We start from the raw sequence: 17123 nt of genomic DNA, 5'->3' as shown, positions 1-17123 counted from the left end.
TAAAATGCAAATGCCCCGAAAACATCTCTCTAATCCCCTTTCGACAAATAAGAGCGAAAGATCTAAAAATTATGTTAAAAAAGAAAAAAAAGAAAATAAAATAACTCTCGCTGAGTCCAAAGCCCATGGCTGTACATAATCAAAAGAGATAACAACAGTATCGCTCTCGTCGAGAGAAACAAAGTTACCACACACTGACGCACACACTATCGGGCACACTCGTTGCCCGATGATTAAAGCGAATCGGGGGAATTGATGCCCCTACGTTGTACCGCCGTCGCCGACATTCGTATATGTACGGAGCTGGTGTGCGCCTCGCCGGCGGGCATTTGACGTATACACGCGGTCAAGAAACTAAGGCTGCCGTATCCCGGCAAGTGCCTATACTCGCTAGCGCACCCGTTAATTGCTCGCTCGTATATATATATATATATTCCTCCGCTCCGTACCGCGGACGATGATAAGCCGAGAGGCCGATCCGGAGAAAAATAATCCCTCCCCTCACCGATGGGCGTGCGCCTCTGCTCTGGATATAATTATCTGGTTTTTTTTTCTTTTTCTTTTTTCTTTCCTCTACTCCGACTGTCAGTTTTGCCGATATCTGCGCGAGTTCCGCCATGGATATATTTTCACGCAACACAAAATGTTGGCAACGTGTATATACCACCCAATCGATGATCCGTGGAATCATGGGCTCGGCTCGGATATATGGTACACGACGGCGATGGTTTTTAATTTGTCACCCGTACGACGTAAATTGGTGCTGATCGATGCTTGTCCGTCGAAGGGTACACATTCGAGACAATCGCGTTCCCTCAACATCGTGTACTTAAATGCGTATAAATTTACGAGATGCACCCTGCACGTAAATCCACACGCTTCTGTCGCAATTATAAATTATGTCTCGACTCGTGGGGGAAAAAAAAAAGCAATAATCAAGACGGTAATCGACGCAAATTGGCGGGTCCACGGGGAACAATGGAAAAGCCCCGAAAATACACGGCGTGCCGCGGACAAAAAAAAGGGTCCAAGGGGTCACTGCGCCTAGAACTCAAAGTCCCGCGCCATAAATCCTGCAATAGCACCCATACGCGGCCGCCAACTTTAAGGAGGGAGCGTCTCGCTCGCGAAAATAATTACTCATCTTAAATCTCTCCCCGCGGCAGCATCCGTTTCTCGCTCGTGTGTGTACTCGTAGGTGCGTGTATAGTATATAACGTGCATGCATAAGTGAAAGAGCACGTGCAGAGAGAGATATATATATATACATATATTTGCGGGTCTGCTACATTTAGCGTCCGTCTCAGCAGCTCCCCTTATCTCGTCCCTATGTGCATGCATATATACATGTAAAAACGCGTTCTCAGAGTCCAAGTGATGCCGTGAGAGAGAGAGAGAGAGAGAGAAAGAAGGGAAGAAAGGGACGCCTGTGGGATCATCCGTTGCGGTGCAGCTGCTGCAACAACGTACCGGGAGATATTCCCGTTTATAATATTAGAACCCGCTTGGGTGTGACGTTCAATGTGCATGGGCAGACATATATGTACGCGTGTGTCCTCCTACGACTGCGGCTCCCTGGCCGTGGCAGTAGAGGCTCTGCTTCCCCGAAGCTGGCGGTAATTTCGCGCCCCGCTAATAATCCTGGATATCTGTACGCCCCTCCCCACTCCTTTTTTTTCATTTTTCACTTTCGGACGAAACACGTGCAACCTTCCGTCTTTCGTTTGCTTCGAGAGAGGGAAAAGAACAATTTTACTGTATCCTCTCGACTGTAAATCTGAACCTCCTCGGGAGCCCAAAAAGCGTGTCCTTTGCGCTCCTCCGACCCAGTGAGGATTTTCGAGAGGATAAGGAACAAAAAGCGTCCAAAAGAAAAAGCACTTGCATCGTGGAACTACCCCACTGTGCGGAGAAAAGCTCGGGACGTTGATTTTTCGGGCAGACGAAGAGTCTCTCGCCTCACGCCGCGACGCTTTTTTTTTTTTTTCGCGTACGTGGAGCTTTTCTACAGAAATAGCTCTCGGGTACAGCGCTCCTCCTTCCGTCGTCGTTACACACACGTCTTCTCTTCGGGCGTCTCTCTCTCACGCTTTTGGACGAGACATGTGCGCGACAGCGGCGATCGTTGAGCGCGCGCTGGGAAAGGGGGACTTTTTCGGCTGGCTCTTGCCGGTCCTTGCACCGCGGCGCTTCTTTGCAAACTGCTCTTATCTACGATCGTGTAATTTTTTAACGAATCAACGAAACGATTGACAGTCTTTGTTTGAGGGGTGTTGAGACCAAGATTTTAAACATAGCAAACTATCGTGTGTCGTGACTTCGTCGAAGCGATACCATGTGTGCAAAATAAATCAGTTCAAATGATTGTACAAAGTTTAACAATGGTGTACTTGTATATAGCTACTGAAAAAAAAAAACTATCACTTGATGAAATCCCGCCTCGAAGTGAAGCAATGGTATTCCCCTCGATTAACAATATACCACATTATCAAGCTGAATGATTCATGCTGCTCTTTACTTGTTGACTCACGTGTTTTTTTTTTTTTTTTTTTTTTTTCTCAACGCTAATAGCGAGAGTGCACTGGAGTGATGTTACATATACATTGATCAAGTTTGGACTTTAATTAATTCTCCGTTACTTTAGTACAAGTACCTACTGTTGTAAAAATCATATTGATAGTAATATTTTGCAGTTCGGCTAAGGCCATTCGTACAAACTCGTACTCGGATGTGCCATAATTCAGTGATTATTTGTTACAGTATGTTGTTTTAATCACTTGACTCTTATTGACGTGTACGTTGAGAAGAAAAAAAAAAGAAAATAAAAATAAAAACGATAAATCACCGAGATAAAAGAGGGTTCGAGCAGGTAGTTGTTCCTTACGGGCTACTGGAATAATTTAATTTTATCGCGTGGCTTGCGGGGCCTCTCTTTTGACTCCCAGTCCTCTGGCGTGCGTGAAATAAAAAAAAAAAAAAAAAAAAGACCAATCAAGAAAGAAAGACGCAGAGGCAGAAGACACCAAAAGTATATTGAACATTATCGCCGTCCTTTTATTCTCACTTCCGATAAGGCGTGCACGCGCGATAATTAAAAGGGGCCTGATGAAGTTTAAAGTGTTTAAGATCGTCCTTTTTCTTTGACGCTCATTTTTCCTTTTTTTTTTCATCTGCGGCATAGATATGTGGATGTTTGGGGTGAATTAATGCCCAGAACAATTGTCGCCCTTGATAATTTTCGCAATTTTACGATTCCCTTATAGACAAAGCCAAGTATAAATGAAAAAAAAAAAAAAAAAAAAAAAAAAAAAAAAAAAAAAAAAACCATATGATGCATACGCTAAACGACAATCCTATGTGCATAAACCATTTGAAAAAAGCAAAATGAAAACCCAATTAGGCTACAGCTAAATCATCGGGGTTTGATGAATTTTTTTTTTTTTTCGCAAATCCAACACGTCTACTTGAAAAATATTCCAAAGAACTATAGTCAGGGGGGGATGGGGAGGGGGGGAGAAGAGAAACAGACAGGCACGCCCATAACAGCGCACACGAGCAAAGGCACTTTCAAAAAGATATTACACCGCTCGCGATTCGTGACACGCGGTAATTTATTCGTCCAAAAACCGAGCATCTCTCGGCCACAGCTTCCTTCGATCTCTCGCGAGCACAAGCCTGTCTCATCGGAGAAAGAAAGACTCTCCTGACGCAATCGTTGATTTATGGGTGCTCCGCAGGTACATGTGTACGTATATATATGAACACACGTTGGAAATGACGAGACCCACTAATACAATATACATGATGTATGTGTACACGTTTGTCTCGGGGCTGTACCGTTTCACTTTATTTAATTGTGCGAATTTTCGCGAAATTTGGCAGATCGCGGTCGCACTGCGGGCCTCGTGCATTTATAATATTACATACGTGCGTTCTCCTAGCCGAAGGCGGGGCTGTCTCGTTTTTTTTTTTTTTTTTTTTTTTCTTCTTTTCTGCTCACTCGAGCAACTCGACTGTCGATCGTTTTCGGCGAGCGTATAATTTCTTCTTTTTTCACTGCCGCTTGCGCGGATCGATTTAGCTCTGCCTACTCGTTCTTATTTTCGTGCGATGATGTCGATCATTTGCAGATCGAGATCGTGCGTGGATGTCGAGGTCTCCCTCTGACTCTTTTTTTTTTTTTTTCCTTTCTTTATCTGATTACTGTTAATGAACGTCAAAATGTACAGGACGAGTGGCACGTGTGGTTTTCGAATGAGGGACTTTTTTTCCGGAACACTCGCAAAACATAATGTATTCGCTTCTATGGTTGCTGTTTGCTCCGTTGACGAGAAATTCAACTGATACAGTAATGCTGTTTATTCTCAATCTTTGGGCATCCAAAAAAGACATCTCGATAATGAGGCAAAAAAATGTTTTTTCTTGTTTTATCACGCGTCGAATGCCCAACGTTTATAATTACCCTACACCCGATGAAGTACTCGTAAAAATTAAGTTGCACGTACAAAAAAACTCCCGAAAATGACACACCAAGCTAGTTCTTACAATAAAAGAAACAAGATAAAATTCAAAAATCAGCCGTAGCTTATACATATTATGTAATATACCTGTACCCATGCAAGCAGCAAAATTTTCCGATTTATACCTTTAATTTCGCGCCGATTTAAGGTGTCCCTCGACTGCCCGTAAACATTAATCTCACGCTTATCTTCCCCCGGTTATACGTATAAGTACTTATTGTACGAGCCACGGCAACGTCATCACAATATATCCCATAACTACTTACATTACCGCCACAATATATAAATATATACAGAGCAGCGCATCATGCTGTGAAATCACCTTTATTACAACGAATAAGCCAGCATGTATTTTTTTATATAACAGAGCGAGTCCGGCTGCAGCTCGTGTATACGGGGACCCCATCGTTCGGCGACTCTCTCACTCGCGCGCACACACACACACCCAACTTCTCTCCCCCTGCATGGTGCTTTAGTTTTTTCGACGGAAAAAAAAACAGGTTTGCAGCTCTCATCTCTCCCGGGCGTCCGATACACACACACAGAGAGAGGCTCTCAAAGTATATATATATAGCAGTACATGCAAGAGTAGCAGCAGCGAGGCCGACAGTCGCCGGCAAAGATTATCAGGGGGATAGGGAACCCCTGCCAGCCAGCCAGTCACTGTGTCTATATATACACGTGTATATAGATATATGTATACAGCCATGGAATGGAACGGGATGGATAGAGCGAAGGAGAGAGAGAGAGAGAGTGTAGTCTGGTGCCCCGCACTCGCGACTCTCGTAAATTATTTTCACCGACCTCTACCTCCTCCTCCTCCTCCTCCTCCCTTCGCCTCTTTCTCTGTCTCTCCAGACGGGCACGCACATGCACATACACGTGAGCGTGAAATCGAACGATCGTGCGGTGTACGAGAGAGACCGATGACTGCACGGTGGGGGGGGGGAGAGAGCAGAGCTATGGATTATTGGGAATACATGTAGATACTTACAGCGGGAGGAGGGAAAGGGAGTGGGGCTCGAAATTCGCGTTTTAAGGGCGTGGGATGTGTCTCGCCGTGGGTGACTTACCTTTGGTGCTCTATCTCCGTATATATCTCTCTTTTTTTTCTTTTCTTTTTTTTTCTTTTTTTTTTTTTTTTTTTGTTGGACGTAAATTAGCATTTTTTTCGGACCATACTTTCGGCCTGGAACTTCCCTCCCTCTCTCTTGGGGAATAAAATTTTTTTTTTTTCCTTTTATTTCAATCAGAAGAGGATATAACGATCGGTGCATCGGTGCTTGAAGCTTTTTCATTCGCGTGTGAGGATTAAAAAAAACAAACGAAACAAAAACAAAAAAAAAACACTGACGTGAGATTTGGAAATACGAAATCGGATTGGGATTTAATTGTTTGCGCCTGTGAAAAACAAAGTTACGATTTTTTTTTTTTTTTTCTCCAATTCCCAAATCCCACCACGCTGCAGCGTACACACCCTTCAAAGCGAGGTGGACGAGGATCATTTTGGGGGATGGAAAAAAAAAATAAGGGAGGGCATTCCTGAACTTCAAATCAAATCGAGGGTGCTCGAAAGTTTTCCAAGTTTTCGCAAACATCGCGAGCTGCCGCTGCATCGTATGGTAGAGCTTGCGAAGGGTTCGAAAAGCTATATATCAGCTACTCTCAATAGCACGGGAAATCAGAGATGTGATACTGGAAATGTGATTGTAGGGTTTTGCGTTTGAATTAAGGAAAATATAAAATAAAAACTATAAATCACGATGATTATTCGATGGTAAAGGCTGCTCGTCCCTTGGAGTGACACGGCGATTTCGTAGGCTTCCTTTCTGATTAAAAAAAAACCCTCCGCTGTCGTACCCATAATTGGAAAGAGATGCTCTCTCTTGTAAGATAAAAAGCCGCGCTAGAGGCAACCTCGAGCGATCCTGTGTCGACCAAATTTCAATAGCCCGCTCGTCCTGGTCGATCAGCCTCCTCCTCCTCCTCCGACTTTATTGGACAGAACTAGACGCTCCGGTGGATTTTCGAAATCAAGAGAGAGTTTGTGGTCCTCGAAAGCGCGTATCCTCGTCGATGAATCCCGAACGAACCGAAAGTGATTGATTTTTCAACGCTTTTACACGACACGTGTACGATATGATGATTGACGTCACATGATTCGCAGTGCCATCGTTAGCTCGCGTTATTTTCTTACGACGTAACGCAACGACCTTTACAAGGTGAGGTCAAAGAGCCGCAGGGACACGGCGATCCGTACCCCTTTCATTTAGAATTCCGCCAAAGTGACGTTTCCCTCGAATTACCCTTTGACTCGCAGCCAATCAAGCAAAAAAAACTCCACCCCCAAAAGCCGCAGTTCGCTCCTTTGGCGGAATCGAAAAACCGCGCGAGCGATTTCACACAGAGCTTCGAAAAAGCTCGAAATTTACTTGACGATGTTTCGGAGGGAGAGGGGCGCAAAAACATCAAAATCAGCCGAGTGAATTTTTCTCAACAACGGCAACAGCTCGTGAGCGCTCCGAATCGACGAAAAAGGAAAGGGGAAACAAAAAATCAAAGTGCAATCCAATCTAACGAGAGGGAGCTTGCGCTCGACGGTGGTGCTGGGTGTACGAGCTTGCAAAAAAAAAAACGAACGACGAAGAATCGAGGATGGAATGCACGCACGACGAGATGCAAAAAAAAAAAAAAAAAAAAATAGAAAATACAAAACGCGAAATCGCACATGCGAGAGGGGTTTCCTCGTTAGAAAACGAATGTAGAAAAAAGAATAATAATAATAAAAAAAAGTCCAAAGCAGTATACAGCGCTGCTAGAGAGGAACAAAAAAAAAAAAAAAAAAAAAAAAAGAGTCGAGCTTGCAGAGCTGCTGGCGAAGCTCCGTTGAAAATAAAAATTTGCCCCCTGCCCTTCCTCCTCTTCTCCCCTAGGTGCTGCCGACGACGACGTTATCGGGCAATGAACGCGAGAGGCTCGTCAACGACCCGCCCGTTTAAAGCTATATAGCCAGCTCGGTGTGGGAGCAAAAGAGCGAGAGCCAGAGAAAGAGGGAAGATTGCGCGGAAAGGAAAATCTTTAAAAATACCGTCCGACGAAAAAAGCTGCGCAAGCGCAAGTTCAAGCCCCGAGAGAGGGTCACCCCCTACCGCCGATGCCGTTTCTTTCTTCCTTCGCATCTCCCCCCCCCCCCCGAGAGAGCACCCGGCGTGTATTCGTGCATCCCTACTTTTACGCCGGTGCTTTTTTTCCCCTCCACCCCCTACCTCTACCGCCGCTCTTTTTCTCCCGCACACACACACACACACGTCCCTCCCCTCCCTCCTAATTCTCCGCCGGCGTCTGCAGAGAGTCGCCTCCGCCGCCGCCAAAACAAATCGTAAAGACGTCGCTGCAGCGCTCCCCCCCCCCTCCTCCATCCCCCTCCGTTCGCGTGGATGCGTGTCTCTTTTCTCACGATCCCCTGGCGCATTTCCCGAAACGACGGAAATCGAGGGACGCATCCATCCCCCTGCAGCGGCTCGGGGGACAATAACCTTTGCCCCTCACTTCCCGCGCCACCACGACCATGCGAGGGATCTCGCGTACCACTTGATCGACATCGGATGACGACGGGTCGTCCGTTGGTCTCGGGAAAAAGAAAAAAATGCCTTCTTTCGAGCTTTTTTTTCCCCCCTCCCTTCGGCCCGGATGCCTCGCAAGCTCGGGGTTAAGGTGAGCTTTGCGACGCGAGTCTAGAGCACCGGGGGGAAAAGTTGGACGACTGTCTTGTCACCCGTGTGGTCCCACTTTTGCTTTTATCTTCCACTGATAACAGTAGTATAGGTACACCTACGGCGCCCGTTGAATCGTAGCCCCAAAAACAATGTTTGATTGCTTCGAGCTTGGTTCAAGCGATACATAAATGGGTAGTATTGTCGCGCGTCAATACCAAACAAAGAGAGTGTAAAAAAAGTACCTCACAGCCACTTTAAGCGAATGGAAAGCATATACAACATGCATGTACATAAATATTACCTGGAGCTTATTAAGTGGTGATTACTTAACTCCGATGCATCATAAGTATGTATGTATAACGCGTGCATTGTATTCACGATCGTGCAATTACGGGAGTAGCGTCGGGGAGTGTACTGTGCTCTCGTGCACTTGGTTAAGTGAAAAGAAGCCGTGCGAAACGCGAGGTCATGGAGACGAGAGCCGCTGGTACAAAATTGGTGCTGATAAGCCGCTCTCTGTATCATGTACACTCTTGGGTATCTCGCTTCGGGCGGTGGTGGCGGCTTGGCCGAGATAGATGCCCTTTTTGGGATTTATTCCGATGCTACTGCTCTCACTTTTGACGACGACGACGACGGCGGTCGGGGAGAAAGTAAAAGCCGATACGCGGCCGGTGATTTTTTTTTTTTCCTTTCCCCTTATTGGTCCGCTTCTTTTTCTTCATCTCGGCTGTTTACGTGCCTTTTTACGCCTACTTTGGCCGTGTTGTGCGTTTGCCATCCGGCGGTGGGTGAAAAGTTTCATCGGAGATCGAGGTTTTGTTCATTTTTGGTATTTGCGCTTGAATGTTGAAAAAAAAAAAAACAATCATAGAGCGTCTCTCGATTAGCCCAACAAAGCTAACCGGACTTTGTGGAGCAAAATTTATTAATTTTGTTATTTTAATTAAACGCAGAAAAAAAAAAACATCTTTCGAGGAATATCATCCGAAGTTGTCCCTCTCATCGCCGAGTCATGTGTTTTTGCGTATACATGTACCCATCGGCGTGAAAGTTCATCGACGCCCAATCTTATCGCTCGCGATAGTAGGTACAGCTAAATTAGACGAAACTTTTTTTCTTTTCTCACAATCTTCTTCTTCTGATTCCTTTTTTTTTTTTTTTTTTTTTTTTTTTTTTCTTTATTATCAATCTTGACGCGAGCTGCCAGAATTTATGGAAATAAATGAAACTTTTGTAAGCCAATTTCGGTAAAAGAGAGTTTTTGTTTTAGCTCGCCACGCCGCGCAAACGTCCAAAGTAGAGTCTTTTTCTTCAGAAATCAGATTGACTTTGGACGATCACGTGGCTCGCGATTTTCATCGACAATCCCAATACTTCGTCTATTTGTATAACCTCCCCAAGGATGACAAAGTGTGGAATAAAGCATACCGATCTCTCTTATATTTTTCACGCGATTGCAGCAAACAGTATATATACATTACATACCCGACCGTAACGATGATACATTTGTCAGGAGGACGACGCGTGTCTAATCGCCGCGTCTAAGACCAAAGGCGCGAGCGAGCTTCCCTCGAGAACAGGTTTTTCAAGCTTCCCGAGGACGAATCGTCTTTGGCCCCTCGATTCTAATTCGCGACTCCTCTCCCATCCGGCTGATGGATCGCTCGCCTGTACACGCGACATGGGAAGGGGTGGGAAGGGGGGTGGGGGGAAGAAAAAAAATCGCTCAAGAAAAATTGCGCAGTCGCTCGCGTGGGTATCATCGATCATTCGCTGCACACGTATACAATCGGGCGCACCATCCATTAATATTCTTTCGGCGAGTCTACGTGCATCTATTTCGTGCCGTCGACTCCGCCCTTGGTTTTCTTGCCCTCTCTCGTGTGTTTGTAGCTGCGCGTATCGCGAACATTTTTAATTAAATTTTTTTTTTTACATCAACCACCTGGTACCTATACACGAGCCAAGGGTTGCCGGAGCAAACGAATCTTCTCTAGATTGAAGCAAAACACAAGGCTCATCTTTACTCCCGAGCTTCCCTTACTCTCTACACTTGCACGTATACTACATTGTCCCGCGCTGAGATGAATGAACTTGTTGTTTTTTAATTTTTCAGCGCACACGCGTACGTAGCTGAGCAAATAATCTTTGCGATTGCACGACGTTATTACATTTTTTTGCGTAACACATTTTTACCCTCTGGAGGAGCGTCTCGTTTCCCCCTCTTCTTTTTTATCATACAAGTCTTTGTTTTGATAATCTTGTACAGCAATGAAATGGTTTATCCAGCAAATTAATAATCATTATAATCTCATGAAATATTCTGTAATGATAATAATAATAATAATAATAATAATAATAATAATAATAATGAATAATAAAAAAAATGATAATAATTTCCGTTGACTAAACGTGGCATTCGTTGTTCGTTTGGTTGCAGATAGTGGCACGCCGTACGTGTTGTACAAAGACAACATGGATAGGCCACAGAGCCAGTGGGGGCCCGGGCCTGGATCGCTCCAAGACGGGGCTGGCCTGTACGCCCAGCAGCAGCAGCAGCAACAGCAGCAGCAACAGCCGCCCCAACAGAGCTCCTCCTCGTCGGGTAGTCCACAGCAGGCCTGCGGCCCGCCGGTCGAGGGGGAAAACGGCACCGGCCAACCCACGAGCTTGGCCTCGCCCGTGCCCTCGCCCTATCCCTCGGCGCCGCCCGACCAACCCCAAGCTCTCACGCCCCCCGACGACGACATACAGTCCGGCCAACAGCAGCAGTCCTCCCAAGCGCAACAGGGCGCCCAACAGCAGGTCCAACAGCAACAGGTCCAACAGCAACAGGGCCAGGTGCCCAGCAATCAGGACCAACACTCGCCCCAACAGCAACAACAACAACAACAACAACAACAACAACAGCAGCAGCAGCAGCAGCAACAGCAGCAGCAGCAGCAGCAACAGCAGCAACAGTTGAGCGGCCACGAGGTCGATAGAAACGATTGTTTTCCCGGCTCGGGTGGGGACCTGCAACAGTACCCGCAGCACTACTTCAAGGACTCGAGGCCGCACGCGTCGCCCTCCGTGCCCCCGCACATGCTAGCCCCGGGCGGCTTCTCGGCTCTCCACTACCTCAAGCAGCCCGGCGTGATGCTCACCTCGCTCGGCCAGTCGGAGGGTGGGCCCGGGGGTCTCGAGGCAGCCGCCGCCCACCAGTACAGCGGGGCTGGTGGGGGTGGTGGGCCGGGGGGCATGGCAGGCTCGGGTCTGCCCGACATCGTCCAGCAGAACGGCAAGGCCGGGAAATCGGCGGGCAACGACCTGAGGTTGTTCAAGTGTTTGACCTGCGGCAAGGATTTCAAGCAAAAGTCGACCCTACTGCAGCACGAGCGCATACACACGGACAGCAGGCCGTACGGGTGCCCGGAGTGCGGCAAGCGCTTCAGGCAACAGTCCCACTTGACCCAGCACCTGCGCATACACGCCAACGAGAAGCCGTACGCGTGCGCTTATTGCGAGCGCACCTTCCGGCAGCGCGCCATCCTCAATCAGCATCTGCGCATCCACTCGGGTGAGAAGCCGTACCAATGTCCGGAGTGCGGGAAAAACTTCCGTCAGAAGGCGATCCTGAATCAGCACGTCCGCACACACCAAGGCGAGCATTTCTCTCTGCCTAACCCAGACTCCCCGACGGAGAGCGACGGCCGGCCCGCCAGTCGCGCGTCCACCGACACGCTCGATCCTTGAATTTTCGCTATACTTCACGCTCACTCTCTTTTTTACTACGCATACATACATACATACATATTTATTTATCTCTCTCTCTCTCTCTCTCTCTCTCTCGTCATGTCTGTATGCATACACCCATGATATACATATATATATATACCCGCGCGTACACTCACACCTGCATACACCTATATAATATACATATTTTACGTGCGCATACGTATTATTTTTTATATACGTGTATGCTTGTGCGCGTACGTGTGCACGCGGCTGTGTGAATAATTCACAAATCATCACCACCACCACCACCACCACTGCTAACAATATACGCCGTACGAGTGACGATTAGATATTTCTACAAATAAATTATACAAAATTTATATATATCTATATATATATATACAATAATAATAATAATAATAATATATGCCCAAAACCTACAAGTCATTAATATATAGATGGATCATTAACGACAGCAACAACAACAACAACAACAACAACAGCCTTATCGACATCCAACCTACGTCGTCTCTATATAATAATAAGCATCGCTAATTTTTACCGTCTACATCGCTCTACAGCTTTCGCTTGCACACCCATATACACATAACATATATATATATTATGCCCATTATACGATGTAATATATAAATATACGTATGTTTATATATAAATACCTCCAGTATATACTTCAAGGATACATATATATATATATATATAATCTTAGGGCAGGCTATTTACACGGCTTTCTTATGTGTGTACAATATATTATACGTATGGGGGGGTGGAAGGGGGTTATTGTGTCCCTTTTGGGACTTATCAACCTTGCTTTGTTTTTATTGTACAAACTGTACATCTATACCTTTTTCGAGAGAAAGAGAAATAACGAACGGATACGTATATCTATACATATGTATAAAAAAAAAAGAAGAAAAAAAAAACAAACACAAAAAAAATGTGTAAAAAAAAATACAAGTATTGAGAGATGCGACGACGTGACGACACAAGAGACTAATAAGTAAGAGAAAGAAAAAAAAAAAAAAAAAAAAAGTTGAAAGATAAAAGTAAAGACACGTGCTAATCCACACACGCGTAACACGTACACAAAAACACAATTCAATTACAGATAAGTGATGATATGTACACATTTGTATGTATATACATATATCTACTTCAAGTTGGACTGCAGACGTGACGGAATGTGTCTTGTGTCTTCGCGTTGGCCGCTCCTTGACGTGGATTATTCGATTCGAATACTTAATTACATTAAGCGTCTATAAATATTGAGACAGTAACTCTCCAAAGGGTTACCTGCGTCTCCTTTCGTCTCGGGGCAATCGAGAATACCTATATTTGTACACTCGACGAACTTTTACCGTGAATCGGTGCATCGGACAAAATTTTTATTATTATTATTATCATCATTATTATTAATATTATTATTATTATCATTATTATTATTATTATTATTATTATTATTATTATCATTATTATTATATGGACGCATTGTGTATACATCTGTCGCACCATTATCTGTGTTGTTTAGAACTTGTTTTAGGTACAAGAAAATCTGGGAAAAGCAAACAAATAGAACAAAAAATGATGAAAAAAAAAAAAAAAAAAAAAAATGAATAAGAAAAAAGAAAAAAAAAAAGTAACAACACTTTTTATATTGTTAAACCTATCAAATGTTTATAGTAATGTATAAATAAATCGTTTTTTTTAAGCAAAACTTGCAAAAGGTTGGATTTTTTAACAATAAGTCAGAAACATAACACACATATATTATTATTATATATAACGTCAAGCGATTGTCATTTATAAAAACTGCCCTGTTTGACATGATCCTTGTTTGTAAAACCTTATTAACGTTTCATTTTATTATTTACATGATTAAATTTTTTTTTTTTTGTTTTTTTTTTTTTTCAATTAATCGCTTTACTAAAAACATCTTCCAGCTCTGTTAAGTGTCTCTTTTGCCGCCTGTACGATCCCGCAGCATCCGCAATCAGCAACCCTCATTATCCATGGTCCACGCCACGTGAAGCTTGATATGTATATTTATATACGTTATATACATACCTAAATATGTATATACCTGTGTACTCCCATCCTTTCCTGGTAACCGCGTGCAAAAATGTTTAACAAGAACTAACACCACCGTTACTTCGACTGGTCAAAATTTAAACGGCTGCATCAGTTGTGACTTCACGGCCAAACGATATATCCGATTCTTCTTCCCGCGGAGTTTGAAAATGCTTGCCAACCTCCCTTGTTCCCAGCTCGATCTTTTCTTTTGAATTTCGACCGTGTGCCGACGACGCGCCAACAAGAAAAACAACAATATTTTAACAATACCGGAGCACCTGATTCCGGCGTGCGCGCGTGTTTCTCGCCGAAACGAAAGAAAGCCGAAATCACGAAACACAACGGGTGAATCGCGCCCCAGTTGTATTAAAACGTTTTGTTCTCCACTTTGTCATTTCAGACGTGAGTCCGCACTTGATCTTCAAGAATGGAATGACACCGACCCTGTGGCCCCAGGACGTACCCTTTCCGCCCGAAGAAGGCAAAGAAGAGGTAGCCTCGACCTTTGGCGACACAGACACGCAATCGGGCGCGTTCAGCCCGGCCCCGGGCGACGGCAGCTCCTCTCAGTACCCGGCCTACTTTAAGGACCCGAAGGGCAACAACCACGGGGTCTTTGGCACGGGTGGCTCCTCCGGGACCTTTGGCGCCCTCCAGTACATCAAACAACAACAGCAGCAACAACAACAGCAACAACAAAACGCCAAAGGCTGCCTACCCGACGTCATACAGCACGGGCGCTCGGCAGGGATGCCCCTCTACGTGCGCTGCCCCATCTGCCAGAAGGAGTTCAAGCAAAAGTCGACGCTGCTCCAGCATGGCTGCATACACATCGAGTCGAGGCCGTACCCCTGTCCGGAGTGCGGCAAGCGTTTCAGGCAACAGTCCCACTTGACCCAACACCTGCGCATCCACACGAACGAGAAGCCCTACGGTTGCGTCTACTGCGGCCGCAACTTCAGGCAGCGCACCATCTTGAACCAACACCTGCGGATACATACCGGCGAAAAGCCGTACAAGTGCCAGCAATGCGGCAAGGACTTTCGCCAAAAGGCGATCCTCGACCAGCACACGCGCACCCACCAGGGCGACCGTCCCTTCTGCTGTCCCATGCCCAATTGCCGGCGGCGCTTCGCGACCGAGCCCGAGGTCAAGAAGCACATCGACAACCACATGAACCCCCACGCGGCCAAGGCTCGCCGGAACTCGAACGGTGACGCCAAGCCACCTGGTAGTAGCGCGGCCGCAGCCGCAGCAGCCGCCGCCGCCGCCGCTGCTGCCGCCGGCGGCGGACCGGCCGGCTTGGGGCCGGTGTCCGTGGCACGTGGCCTGGCACCTACGGTCGTCAAGCCCGAGCTCTACTTCCCCCAGTGTTACGCGCCGGCTTTCAACCACCAGCCGACCGTGTCCCCGGCGCAGTTTCCCGGCCAGTCGAACGTCGTCGCGGTCTCCGGTGAATTCAAACCGCCGAGCGGCCTGCCGCCCCAGTGACTAGCCGTCCATCCTGCGGCGTACTAGCAAGCAGGAATACCGCTGAGATTTCAGCGATGCCTCAACACGACTACCTCGCACGCCACCCCGGCCAACGCATCCGCGGCCGCTGCTGCAACGAGTAACAGCAACAACAACAACAACAACAACAACAGCAGTACTACCAACAACAACAACAACAACAGTAGCAGCAGCAGTAGTAGTAATAGTGGCAGTAGTGCGGTAGCCAGAGGCAGTCCACCACCGCATCAGCAGCCTCATCACCTTCACCACCACCATCATCATCATCACCAGCAACACCATCATCACCACAATCAGCCGCAGCATCATAGCCATCACCATCATCACCAGCAGCAGCAGCAGCAGCAGCAGCATCAACATCAGCAGCAGCATCAGCATCATCATACCAACGGCAACAATCAGCAGCAGCAGCAGCAGCAGCAATCGATCTCGTCGTCATCGGCGTCGTCGTCGCCGTCGTCAATAGCCTCGTCGTCCTCGTCGCCGGAAGCGCCAACCAGATGCAGCCAACCGGCCCAACCGCAGCAGCATCAGGCCCCGCAACCGCAGCCGTCGCTACAATCGCTCTATCCTTTAATGCCGGAATGATTGTTGCGATTGATACAGAGAAGAGTGAAGAACTAATGATCATCGGGACATCGTGGATCGCACGGCGTCTCTTGTTTATAGGGACCTACATTCAATTCCGATTTTCATGCTGTTTTCCTCTTTTTCTTGTTTTCTATCTGTCTATCTGTCTCTCTATCCATACATACATACGTGCGTATATTATGTATGCATATTATGTGTATACGCGTGTGTATACGTACACCAAAAAACAGAAAAAAAAAACAAAAAAAATGCATTAACGATTCGCGTTGAGACGAAAAACGCCGTTAACGGTGTCCGTCTCCCCGTGTCGAGGCACGCGCGAGTACCTCAACGGGGAACACGAAGTAAAGAGAAATAATGTGAGACGCGACAAGGTGATTTCACGGTTAAGAGTTAAGGTAACGTATACATAATATAAATATTATAAATATTATAAATATTATAAATATTAAAAAAAAAAAAAAAAAAAAAAAAAAAAAAAATACAACACACACATTATATCAACGAATGAAAACTCGTCCGATCCCCGTTCACAATCGATACGATAATTCGACGTACGAAACGTGTATAGGGGGCGCATCATGACGTTTCGTGTATAGCTAGTTTTGTGTAAGATTTCCTTGAGGGGTTTTTTTTTTCTCTTCTTTTTCTCATAAAAATGTCAGAGTTGCGCGTGAAAAAAAAAAAAAAAAAAATTGGCGTCAAAGTTTGACTCGAGAACTTGGTTTCATTGTCACACGCATACACAGAATGAAAGTTCTCACGCCAAACGGGTTGAACATGTTCGATTTTTCGACTAGACTGACATTGTGATAAATATTTAACTTGCCTATGTTAAAAAAAAAAAAAATAAAATAAAATAAAAATAAAAACTAAAGAACGAAGGGTATAAAAAAGATACCGGTAGGTGTAAGCATAGGTCGACGATGATAATGATGGAAAGTAAGGGGTGGTGATAAGCGTCGAAACGAAGTAA

At 45.7% G+C, this 17123-nt stretch overlaps 2 protein-coding genes across 6 annotated transcripts in view; both read left to right on the top strand.

The window, feature by feature from the left end:
* LOC106642944 (uncharacterized) overlaps positions 1-15589 on the top strand; it is a 102092-nt gene extending 86503 nt beyond the window's left edge. For 3 of the 5 annotated variants that reach the window (XM_014357879.2, XM_014357878.2, XM_014357877.2), the window contains 2 exons: positions 10680-11882; positions 14445-15589. In XM_014357879.2, coding sequence (XP_014213365.2) covers positions 10680-11882; positions 14445-15535 — 2294 coding nt within the window. In that variant the 3' untranslated portion in view covers positions 15536-15589. The remainder of the gene's footprint in view (positions 1-10679; positions 11883-14444) is intronic. The other 2 variants (XM_089591096.1, XM_014357880.2) reach the window with 2 other exon arrangements.
* Positions 15563-16377, top strand: LOC106642911 (uncharacterized; the record flags this gene model as incomplete). The annotated part of the gene is made up of 1 exon (XM_023391277.2): positions 15563-16377. A coding segment is annotated over one exon (582 nt), but the record flags the coding sequence as incomplete, so codon positions are not given.
* Between the last annotated feature and the right edge of the window lie 746 nt (positions 16378-17123).

This window comes from Copidosoma floridanum, unplaced genomic scaffold (genome assembly GCF_036245765.1).
Source record: "Copidosoma floridanum isolate Cflo_tuat_1 unplaced genomic scaffold, Cflo_Japanese_pri ptg000001l, whole genome shotgun sequence".
Classification (NCBI taxonomy): Eukaryota; Metazoa; Arthropoda; class Insecta; order Hymenoptera; family Encyrtidae; genus Copidosoma; species Copidosoma floridanum.
This window is presented reverse-complemented; position numbering and strand designations above follow the sequence as displayed.